General features: G+C 33.8%; 1 protein-coding gene across 1 annotated transcript; it reads left to right on the top strand.

Annotated features, from left to right (window-relative positions):
- Positions 1–690: 690 nt before the first annotated feature.
- Positions 691–9,117, top strand: LOC134246172 (receptor-type tyrosine-protein phosphatase T-like). The gene is made up of 11 exons (XM_062728502.1): positions 691–739; positions 1,565–1,661; positions 1,997–2,270; positions 2,398–2,485; positions 2,600–2,676; positions 3,048–3,084; positions 3,238–3,338; positions 3,514–3,642; positions 7,980–8,128; positions 8,609–8,744; positions 8,855–9,117. The coding sequence occupies exons 1-11, from the start codon at positions 691–693 to the stop codon at positions 8,930–8,932; spliced, it is 1,215 nt and encodes a 404-aa protein (XP_062584486.1). The 3' UTR covers positions 8,933–9,117.
- The last annotated feature ends 3,279 nt before the right edge of the window (positions 9,118–12,396 follow it).

Consider the following 12,396-nt stretch of genomic DNA (forward strand, 5'->3'; position numbering starts at 1 on the left):
GCTGCAAATTTGGGCCTATGCTCGGCACTCAGGGCCATTGAGCAGGGAGGGATCTTTATCGTGCCACACCTGCTATGACACGGGGCCTCGGTTTATACGGTCTCATCCGAAGGACCGCCCCATTTAGTCGCCTTTTACGACAAGCAAGGGGGTACTGAGGACCTATTCTAACCCGGATCTCCACGGGACGGAACCACACTATGAAGGCGAAGAAGGGGACTAAGGATTAAATTGTCCATTCCAATCAATTATTTATAATTCACATCAGAAGCGTTACCTTTCATAGAGGGTTATCTCTATAATTTCTTTATCTTTTGTATTTATAAAGTAAAATGTGCTTCAATTTAGTTCTGATATCTGATCGTTGTATAAATGATCCCATCTCTGATGTTTCGGAGGTCCGTGCTTGCTCTGATCCAATGTTTTATTGTCTATTGGACGTTTGAGCTTGAATACTGTTCGTTATGTCTATATATTTTATGTATATTCGACTATTTAGTCTACTACATAGTATACTACCTTGTAATTTTACATATTGAAGTATACGTACTCACAAATACTTTATCTAGCGCCAGAATCAATGCATGACTTCCGCATTGATGGATTGTAACTTTAAGAGGAAACAATCGCAGCTATGTGTAATGGCTACACATTCTGAACGTTTATACAAAGAACAAGATTATTATGACAATGAGTAGTACCATTAATTCTTCAGAAAGCACAACGCTACCGTGTCCAGGTAAGAAGACTTTAAACACCTTGTGTGTTACTTTGTTATTCAAACATATTGTCATAGGCGTCGGAGAAAGGGGGAAGGGGGTATGCCTTAGCAAAGATAAATGTAATGCAGGCATCAAAAATTAGAGGTTTGCCCCCTCCCAAATTGTTTTTTAATGTGAAATTACTTTAGTATCCCTTCAATATAATTTTTGTGGGTTGTTGTTTTGCTCCTTAAAGAATATCTCATTAAAGCAAATGATCAGCAACATGTTAAATACATGAAAGTGCAAAAAAAAGAGGGGGGATGATCTTGTGTGGAGAGATTTAGAAACATTGTAAACGTTATCAGGAGATGTAGACTACTTATGACATACATATATCTAATTATATAAACACAAATATATCTTAGTGAACAGTAATATTCGTTTTAAGCTATACAATGAGGCAATCTAATTTGCCTACAATGAGGTAAAATTTTGACCAAAAGTATGAAGAAAATAATGGAAAACAACCTATTACAAAAACGACTTTTTATTATACATGTTCATCTCATTCCTCACTTTTCATTTTATCATATCTCTATTGATTTTCTTTGCAAATTATCTACATTTATAATCTTCATTATTTTTTGTGATTGACACTTTATGGAAGAAAATAGGTATGAAAGCTAAAATTTGTACTACAATGTAGTCTCTATCTAAAATAATCGACAGACAAAAACCTATCCAGAGGCCATAAAAGAGATTGAAAGAGACATGAATTAAAGTTACTTTATGATGGAACCTAACCGAGTCCCGGGTTGTAAGCGTTTTCTAACGATAAGATTTCATTATATTTAATTCAGTAACTGATGCACCTTCCCAAGATGAGACTCCGCTGGTAGTGTTCTTGGTCATATCTTCTATTCTAGTTCTTATTTCTGGGGCTCTGCTACTTCACAAGTAAGTACCATTGAATACAGCCTCAAATGAGAATCAAATCTAGCACTTTCAGAAAAGCGCAAATCAGATCTATACTGTTGAAAATATATTTACAGTATTGGCGAAGTGTCAAAAATTTTATAACATCTAAACTGTAATCTGATCAATTCTTTTTTATGGAACTGATATACTTCAGTTGAATTTGATATTGAAACAACAAAATTGTAACTTATTTTTCCTAATTTCTTACTTTTTAAAAAGTGCATTAGTTAGAATATTTTCTTATTACATTGACTTTGGATATGATTGTCAAAATGCTTCTTATCATCAGACAACACTTTTCACATTGTATACAGATTATGGAGTCTAAGAGTGCTGAGGAAAAGCGAGATAGACATGGTTGTGACCTATGCTTCTGCAGAGGAGGGCTCCATTATCGATCTTCTCCCGGAAAATCTTAGGAATGGTAACGTTATCTATGAAGAAGAATTGGGCGATAATGATGTAGAGGAAGAGGAGAATATAACAGTAGAGTATTCGAACCTTCAATCAATGAGGATTTCTGTGGAGGAATTCATACGGGGCTTTCCAGAGAAGAAATCAAACCATTCCTTGGAAAAGGAGTTTAAAGTAAACAAAGACATAATTTTACACACAATGAAAGATTATTTTGAAATATTTTGGCATATGAATACAAAACTGTTGAAATTGAATCATCTTTTGTTTTCAAATGGACTATGTTAAAATTTATTGATAGGATTTGCCTGACGGTTTATTGGAACCCTACTCAGAGGCTCTGAAACTTGTCAACAGAAAGAAAAATAGATATAAAACCATCTACCCTTGTAAGCATTCATCGTTACCTTAGATTTAAGAGGCTTAACTCAATGAACTTTTGAGTACAAAACTTTTATATTTTGTAATGAATAAAAAATGTTATTATTTTATCTTTGGTACAGATGATCACAGCCGAGTGGTACTGGACAGAACGGACGACCCAGAGAAATCCGATTACATCAACGCTTCCTACATAGCTGTAGGCTTTTTCTGAAATCCACTTTAAAATGTATATAACAAGGAAGGATTAAATTTATAAATAACTTGTTTAATTGACTTTTGAACTATAGAGAAATAATTAATTATTGAAATTGTTATTTCCGATATGTAGAGAAGAGTTTGCTTTTAATTTATATTTTTAGATTTTCGTTTCCGTTGAGATAAAGTCAATTTCAAATACGAAAAAGGACAAATTGTCAAATTCATGAAGTCGAAATAGTTTCAATTACTATTCATACTATGCATATTTACAATTATCCACAAGGTTAACTATACATGTATCTAAATCAATATTGCTCGATTAAAACAATATCAAAAATTATTATGAAATATTAATCTATTATAAACAAGGGATACAAGAAAGAAAAGGCCTACATAGCAGCACAAGGTAGTGTCTTTTCTTAAAATAAACTTCTTTCAAAAATTACATACGAGTATCTAAAATATAGAATAGTCTAGCACGGATAGAGTGATATTTCTTTCTTATTAAATTGCCATGACTAAGATAAATCAATGGCCTACCTGTTTTAAATATCTATAGGCCCCTTTACAATGGAAACTATAGAAGATTTTTGGACGCTCATCTGGCAAACCGATTGTACTAGGATCGTAATGTTAACAAACTTATATGAGGGAGAAAAGGTACTTATGCCATGTGTTCGATTGCATGCTTCTCAAAGGGAAAAAATACAGAGAAACCATATAATTTGTATCATGTTTTGCTTAATACTCTTCAAATACATTTTACAACTGGCTTTCCAAGTAATATATAATAATAATGATCCTTTCTATTTGTTTTTGATCTGATAATTTTCAGATGAAGTGTCTGAGGTACTGGACAGAAGACACAGAAACAGAAATAGACATCGGGCCTTATCACATCAAACTGGACACATTGGATGAATATGATCGCTATACTATAAGATATCTTATTGTCTCTAAAGATGTAGGTGACACATCATTTTCTGCCTTTTCAAAAAGTCAAAATCAGTATATATTATTTTAGATTTCTTTTGAATATTCATAAGCCTACAGTGAATGTAAGTTGTTCTTATCACTACCAAAAAGCAAAGGGCACAGTTAATTCATACATTATACATCTTAGACAATTTTTTGACCATCATTGAATTATATCAAACGCATGCATTTTTATCCAAGATATTTTACTTGAAAAAGACGTTAAGGTAACCTAACAACCAAGCTATATGATAAACGTAATGACTTTAACTTTTCTGTCGTCAACTTCTCTTTCTTATGCAGCAATATACCTTCATCACTTGCATACGGAGATTATATATCTCAGTTGATTTGATCCGCAAGAGCATGCTTTACGTATGAACAATTTCTAAAACGAGGTAAATTATTGACAAACAAGTTGATGAAACAAAAAATTTCAGCAGTCTCGTTTAAAGTCATCATTTCGTAAGTTCTATGGTCCATACAATGACCTTGTCAGCAAGTACATTTTATCATTGAGTCAAATACTGACTGACGTTTTTCATACTAATTGTTAGTCCATTATCTATACACTGAATTGATGACAGATTTTTCCGTTATTTTCCGATCATGACAAGGAGCACACGGCAGGTATGGCCGGTCAGCTGGGGATGCTCACTCCTCTATTGCACCTGATCCCACTTCTGATGTTTTGGAGGTCCGTGTTTGCTCTGCTCTTATTTTGTATTGTTGTATGGACTTTTGATCTGGAATACTGTTCGTTTTCTGTATATATTTCCATTTGCAAATGTTTTCCTTTATATAACACTACTGAAAGCAAAGCATATCTAAAACCTATAAATACAGGTTTCTCGAACGTCATAAACGTTCGACGTAATTTCTTATTCACCCATTCTCAATATAAGGGCGCAAATGCCTCTCTGATTTTTAAAAAAATCAGTTCAAGATAACAATTTTTCTATCAATTACCTTTGAAAGAAAGTATCTGAAGATTTTGTTTCCAGATTTTTTTCATCAAATTATAATACATGAAATAATGACAAGACGATAAAGTAGAGGGTAATTTTATTTAGAAATGTAGCTTGAAATGTACGTTACTCTTTCTTCAATGTCCAAAAAAATATGTCAAAAAAATGTAGTCATTAAAATCACAATTGGAATATCTCATCTTAACACCAGCACATCCTACCAACTTTGTCAGCAACATATTTTCTCGGCATACGAACGTGCGTTTGATTTTTCCTTTCAAAAAACAAAGGTTACTTTTTGATCCAGATGTGTAAAAACATTTTTTAAATATATGCTTTAAATTCTTCTCTCTGTTTTGTTAAGAGCGATCAGTTTGGAATCTTGTCATTTTTAATACTGTTCGTTATTTCCATATCCTTATACTGGAACTTAATATGTACATGTAGTAAAATTCTATTTTGTAGTTACTATCTTTTTTAACATATATCCATGCCGATTTAGAAAACTATGTAAATGTAACGTACATTTCAAGATATATTTCTGTTTAATGAAAAGCTTAAAATTCATCTAAAATTCATCTAAAAATTCATCGTTTTGTTTCAGTTTATTCCAAAAAAGATTCTCTATGTAATCACATTGTGTTATATGTCACAATCACCACTATAAAGACACGATTGCCTCAGAATATGAGTAGGTAACGTACATTTCAAGCTTGTAATAATATGTTAATTAGTAATAAGAAAATATTGAAAAAAGCAATTTTTGACATAAAAATCATATCAATGAAGCGTTTTAAGGCAGTAATATAAGAAATCATAATGTAACAAACGAGGTTATTGTCATCAACTACATGAATGTCACGTCACTTCGGTAACGTTCATTTCACATATTATTGGGGAGTCCCCTCCACCTCAGTTCATAACCATTCTTTTGTGCTGTTTCGCTGAAATTGACACCGGTCGTAGCCTAGTTACTTCTAACTGTGTGAAAGGTTACAGACAAAAAAATATAAGAGTCAGATGTATTTTGCTATGATCTAACAAATGTTCGTGTTTGGCCATTGAAACTTAACATAAATCTATTCCGAATATATCCATCGACAGTCTTGTTAACAATTTCATTTAGTATGTTGCAACATCGTTTTTCAAAACACAAACATACGTGCTTTTCAGCAGATCTGGAAAAATATAACCAAAAATGCAATGATTCAAACAAAACTGAGTATTCAGTATTTGAAATGTACGTGACCGTCTTGTCTTCTGGGTTTATTTGTTTTGTTTCTTTTTCTTTTCTTTTTTGTTCTGTTTTGTTTTTTTTACCAATTATAAGCCTATGCATACCTTGTTTTAAATTATCAACAACAATTCAATTAATATTGACGAAAAGTCGCACATGAAAAGTAAACAAACTGCAAAAAGGTTGCCAAAGATGAATTTAAGACACTTAGAAATAAATTTTCTAGCATGTGGTAACAGTTTAAAACATTTATGGGGATTGGGGTGCATTTAGATGTGGCCAGTTGTCAAATGGATTGTAACGATAATTTTGTTTCGCTCGTGTAAACGCAATTCATTGACTAAATAAAAAAAAATGTCAGTTAGAAATACATATTATGTACGTTACCATACGTAACGTACATTTCAAATATAAAAATCAATTCTCTTCCACAAGCACACGTTAGACGCGCAATATATTGATACTATTTGAACCTGCATATCATAAGAAATGCATCATACAGGTTTCGTATTCAGAAATATATACCAGGTATCAAAATTATATTACATAATAATTGACCTTAATATATTTTCTTCCTCAGCAGAGACGTTTCTTTTCATTAATTTTGGGATTTAGCCGACCTCCAACCTTTGAAACTTTCCTTTGTGTACACATTCGAGTGTGTGAAAGTATTAGAATACATGAAAATTCGTGCGAGATTCACTTAATTCGAATTTCATGGTAACGTACATTTCAGTCACGTACATTTCAAATGATCACTTTTCATGTAAAAAATAATTTTTAATTGTGTTAAGCAAAACGTCTTTGCCAGTTTACAGGATACAAGGGGTTGCTTATTCAGAGTCGTCTCATATTTTCTACTTAGTATGTATTCTTAATGGAAGAATATAGGTAACGTACATTTCTTTCTTATCTCTACGATTGAAAATGTCTTTCATTCCGAAAGCATATTTATAAAAGTTGCTCAAGTTGTTCAATTTCATGTTACATTATCTAAGTAGGAGTAATTAATCCTCTGAAATTTCAAATTTAGCCCATCAGTAAATAAAGGAGAACAAAACTATCAGGTGTATAATCTTTGTGTTTGCTTGTAATGTGGTTGAAATAGAATTAAGCGACAGGGACATTGCACAATAAAAATTATTTATTATCACAAAGAAAATGTATTTATTGTTATAAAAAGAAATATATATGATACAAGGTTTAACTTATCAGAAAATTTTTACTTGAGAATCAAAACTATATATTACACAGAGGGGATTCAGAATAATATTTGCCTCGGCGACAGTAACGTACATTTCAAATAGGCTACTATATTTGAATTTGGAACTCCTTAAATACCCTTTCAGATCGATAATTATATGAATTCTTATTCATTGTTATATGACTATTTATAATGTTGATTTAAAAATTACATCAGTGGTATTTCTTTTAAATGAAAATGAGGCGACATCATTTGAGCCCTTATATTGAGAATGGGTGATTGACGTCATTAAGGGTCAATATGCAATCAATGGATTTCATACATTTCGTTGGGTTTGAAAAATAAAACATTTATTCGTTAAAAGTCATAATCAGACAAATATTAAATATGAATAAGTCACAAATGTAAATATAAGTAATAAGGTATACTTTTAAAACATTTATCTGGCTATAAATACGGGTTGGTACGAGATCAAATTCAATATTAAAGCCGTTCGGTCGTCATGGAATTTGATCTCGTGACCAACCTGTATTTATAGCCCGATAGATGTTTTGAAATGATACCTTATTTCTTAAATGTTTCATTGATTGATAATAATGTTTAACGTCCCTCTCGAGAATTTTTCACTCATATGGAGACGCCACCACTTGCCAGTGGAGAGCTGCAAATTTTGTCCTAAACTCGGCACTCAGAGCCATTGATCAGGGAGGGATCTTTTTCGTGCCAGCTCCTACTATGACATGGGACCTCTGTTTATACGGTCTCATCCGAAGGACCGGTCTCCATGTCCCACAATGGGATTCGAACCCGCGACGAAAGGATCAGCTCCTTTCTTCGCGACTTTAGAACAGACGCTCTAACCACTGCGCCACGGGTTTTAAATTTCTATGCAAATGAAATTTCTTTTTATTACTTAGAATGATGAGGTGAAGCGAGTGACACAGTTCCATTTCACGACGTGGTCTGATAACTCCGTTCCAGAGGACTTGGCCTCTCTAATTTGTTTCCGGAACTTGGTGCGAAATGGACTGACAACATCTGATGGTCCTATTGTCGTCCATTGCAGGTAACAGAAAATTCTTCATTTAGGAAACTTTAAAAGTAATCTTGAGAAAAATACACTAATATTTGCTCTGTTTAAACAGGAATTTCAATTCATGTGTTGTTGAATTAAGCCTACAATTCAATTTTGATCAAGAGTTTGAAGATAATTTAGTTCTATGAAGAAAATAAATTAATGTATTCTATAACTGTAATATTTCTAGCTCTCTGATTGGCTGAGATCCAATATTCCAGAAACCATACTAAGTTATGTTCACCTGCACCAAATCTTTTAAATCAACAGAAAAAAATATCTTCATTAGATAAAGAACTAAACTGATATATGCATTAAAGAAAATTTATTTCACCATTACCCTACACTTTTAGGTGAACAAAATATTATTTGCAATCTTGAGCTCAATGAATATTTTACTTCTCTGGTGGGTTATATATTAATCATCGCATTAACCTTTTATTTAACAAGGTATTAAACTTTATTTTCCAGCGCTGGGATCGGACGTACGGGGACCTTTATAGCGCTGGACTACATGTTAGATGAGGGGACAGTGGATAATTACGTCGACGTCAAGTCGTACGTCGCCTCCCTTCGCCAGCAAAGAGCAAAGTGTGTTCAAACATATGTAAGTGTGTTATTAGATTTGATGTTTTACTTTCTCCTTATCCCTATGACATTTTTCTGATTTTCAATTAAACGAAGAATTTACGTAGAATCATTGTTTTTCATTTTTAGGAACAGTACGTTTTTCTTCATGAAGCTCTTATCGAAGGATTGCAAAATTCCAGACAAAGTTGTTTATCAATATTGTAAAACATCATCAACATGAAATGGACATTAAACTTCAATAAAAAAAATTGTAAAATACATATCAAACTGTAAAGACAAATAATTATTCCTGTAGAAATATGACTGGGAGTCATTTATTCGACGTCCATAACGACATTTCAGCTGTAGAAAAATATGAATACAGTAAACAGTTGGTAAAGTTAAATCAAAAACTAGTTTTAAAAAAAAAACCCTAAACAGCTATTTCTTCTATCATAAACTGGAATTCCATTTTAACATCTTGTGATTGTTTTCAAAGAAATTACTTCGCTAATGTCTCCCTTTTGTATAATTATAACTCTGAGGTTAATTTTAAAAGTATGCTGGAGTTCCTGATTGACAACATTTATGCAGTCGTCGGAGACACAAGTATTCCAATAAACCGTTTAAATGCTATGGGCACTTATTGTGCTTCTTTAAAGGGCGATTTTTTTTTCATATTTCTATGAAGCAGAATTTATTAAAAAACACTTGCATTGGCCTTCATCTCGATATTAAGGTCAGGCGATATGTTCCCCCAATATCTGTTTTGTATATCTCCATTAAGTATGAAAAATACACAAAATTTTAATATCTTTATGATTTCTAAAGTGGTTCCTAATTGTGTTTAAAAATTTGAAGCAATGAATATGTGATTTTGGCAAACTAATTTTTTTTCCCTAAAGAATTATATAAGAAATGTCATCCTCTTGAATCTCGCACAAATGCCTGGTAAGGTAATTTTTTTGTGAGTAAAAATGCTAAAGTAGAAATTGTTCAATGGCAAAATCTTGGACAAAATTATATATTATTGAGGAACGTCTCGATTGTCCTTGATATATTGACGAAGTTCATATATCGACCCCATTTTATTATTTCAGTTATTTTGAAATAACAGACAAAACAGAATCTACCATACTTGCTTCGATTTTCCATGTGTTAGTGGCTATATTCGACAACGGCCAGCTTACAACAACATTTTTTGACAATTGAGATGACTTCAGCTTTTTAACGTCATTTATCTAGTCTATTCCGCCATTACCTGCATATTATGCCTCGCAACTTATTCACAACTCCGTGTTCTGAGTACACACAATTTTTTTTTAAATAGAGGCGGTCTACTCACAAATACGTTGATTTTAAAGGCATTTCAAAAATTTTGTTCAAATTCAAAGTCCTCGTTTCGTTGATTTAATGGTTTTTATAAGGACCTTTTTAGGAAAGGAAATCTATCACTGGGTCGTATTTTGACTTACTTGTTTCGTACAATTTGCTCACCCTTAAAGGCCTTTGATTGGTACTTAATTTGACCACTAGCAGCGCTAAAGGGATGGGATTACCTCACAAACTTTTCCTCATAAATCATTTATGTAAAAATATATCATAATCACCTTCAACTTTAACTGTTATCATTAATATAATGGTCTCTGTTGAAAATTGTACAAGGCGAAGCGCAAAACATGAAAAAGAAGACCTTGACATGTTGTCAGAATGAATAAAGAGTATCAGATGCATGTTTATGTTCTCCAGTGTAATTTAACTAATTTTACAAGTTCACTGAAGCTAGTTATTTGCACACATTTCTAAATTTATGTATTTATTATTTATTTAATTGAATATTTTTCCGAAAAAATAACAAAACATGTTTTTTGGATGATAAAGGCCACAGCTTTAATAATTGTTTCAATGACAAATGTCAGACAAGAATTTAACAATCATTGGGTGCCACACACCTAAATCGGTAACGGGCGTTATGGCACCTCGCCTTCTAGGGTAATCCATAGCAAGGCGTAACAATATGTATAAATCGACTCCTAGGGTACCCCTTAGCGAGTCAGCTGGGATATGTAATTGCCTCCTAGGGGATTCCTTAGCGAGGCACCTGTTATACCCGTTATACCGAACAGGTAAGCCCACTATACAGAGTAGGGCAAAAATAACCACCGTTATACCGAACGGGGTACGAGGTTACTGTTATACCAAACAGATCCCTCACACAAGCTTCTAGTGCACTCCATAGCAAGCTTGTATTGGCTCCTAGGGTAGCCTTAGCGAGCCACCACATGCTCTACAAATCACGTAAAATAGATAATCATACATAACAATAATTAATATAATGATGACAAATGTCTCTGCTTGTCTGACATATCCGTAAAGCTGCGACAGCAACATATCGTCAGTCCTCAGTCCCATTGCCTGTAGATCACAATCTTGCGCAGATTAAAATGAAACATCCATAGTTAATTGTAACCTGAAAAATACAAATAAACAGCAGAAACAACAGCATCTCAAATTCTTAACATGTTTAAGGTAGCAATCTATCAACAACTAAGATTTAATTTCTCATTAAGTGGGAGTGGGGGGTGGGAAACAATTATCAAAAGTGCAGAAACGCTGGGAAAGCTATCGAGCGAGAGGAGAAAAACGCCACGTGCGCCCCTCTTTTATACTCGCGGCAATCGGGGAAAGTGTCAAAAGACCTACCCCCTGTGTTTTTCGGAAATCAATTAAATGCGTTTAATTAGCGATTGCTTTAAACGACCTTAATTGAATATTTTTCCGAAAAAATAACAAAACATGTTTTTTGGATGATAAAGGCCACAGCTTTAATAATTGTTTCAATGACAAATGTCAGACAAGCATTTAACAATCATTGGGTGCCACACACCTAAATCGGTAACGGGCGTTATGGCACCTCGCCTTCTAGGGTAATCCATAGCAAGGCGTAACAATATGTATAAATCGACTCCTAGGGTACCCCTTAGCGAGTCAGCTGGGATATGTAATTGCCTCCTAGGGGATTCCTTAGCGAGGCACCTGTTATACCGAACAGGTAAGCCCACTATACCGAGTAGGGCAAAAATAACCACCCGTTATACCGAACAGGTAAGCCCACTATACAGAGTAGGGCAAAAATAACCACCGTTATACCGAACGGGGTACGAGGTTACTGTTATACCAAACAGATCCCTCACACAAGCTTCTAGTGCACTCCATAGCAAGCTTGTATTGGCTCCTAGGGTAGCCTTAGCGAGCCACCACATGCTCTACAAATCACGTAAAATAGATAATCATACATAACAATAATTAATATAATGATGACAAATGTCTCTGCTTGTCTGACATATCCGCCACTCAGAGATGTCTATACATCTCTGCCACCCAACAAATAAAATTTAAGATGAGATAAAGCTTCTATAGCTGATTAAAAAGTGTTTGTTGTAAGTCAGACATATGGACTCCGTCAGCGCGGTAAAGCCCCTCCTCCGAAAACTCAATATCAGGGTGATTAATAACTCTGCCGTTTACTGATGCGACTGCCCTATGAGCAGCTCTATCAACTCTTTTTCGCTTCCGTTCGACGGAACATATGTCACGACCCCCTATCCCTTTTCAGCGCGGGAGTATATCAGACCATATCATTTTGCAACTTGGTAATCTGTTTGTCATTAAACATATGTCGTGCTCTA

Source organism: Saccostrea cucullata, unplaced genomic scaffold, assembly GCF_032062105.1.
Source record: "Saccostrea cucullata isolate Sc308-1 unplaced genomic scaffold, CSIRO_AGI_Scuc_v1 ctg2195, whole genome shotgun sequence".
In the NCBI taxonomy this organism is placed as follows: domain Eukaryota; kingdom Metazoa; phylum Mollusca; class Bivalvia; order Ostreida; family Ostreidae; genus Saccostrea; species Saccostrea cuccullata.

Coding starts and splice junctions, on each gene's coding strand:
- LOC134246172 (XM_062728502.1), top strand. CDS start 691: ATGAGTAGTACCATTAATTCTTCAGAAAGCACAACGCTACCGTGTCCA. Junction 1,662..1,996: donor GGGGCTCTGCTACTTCACAA/GTAAGTACCATT, acceptor CATTGTATACAG/ATTATGGAGTCTAAGAGTGC. Junction 3,339..3,513: donor ACTTATATGAGGGAGAAAAG/GTACTTATGCCA, acceptor GATAATTTTCAG/ATGAAGTGTCTGAGGTACTG.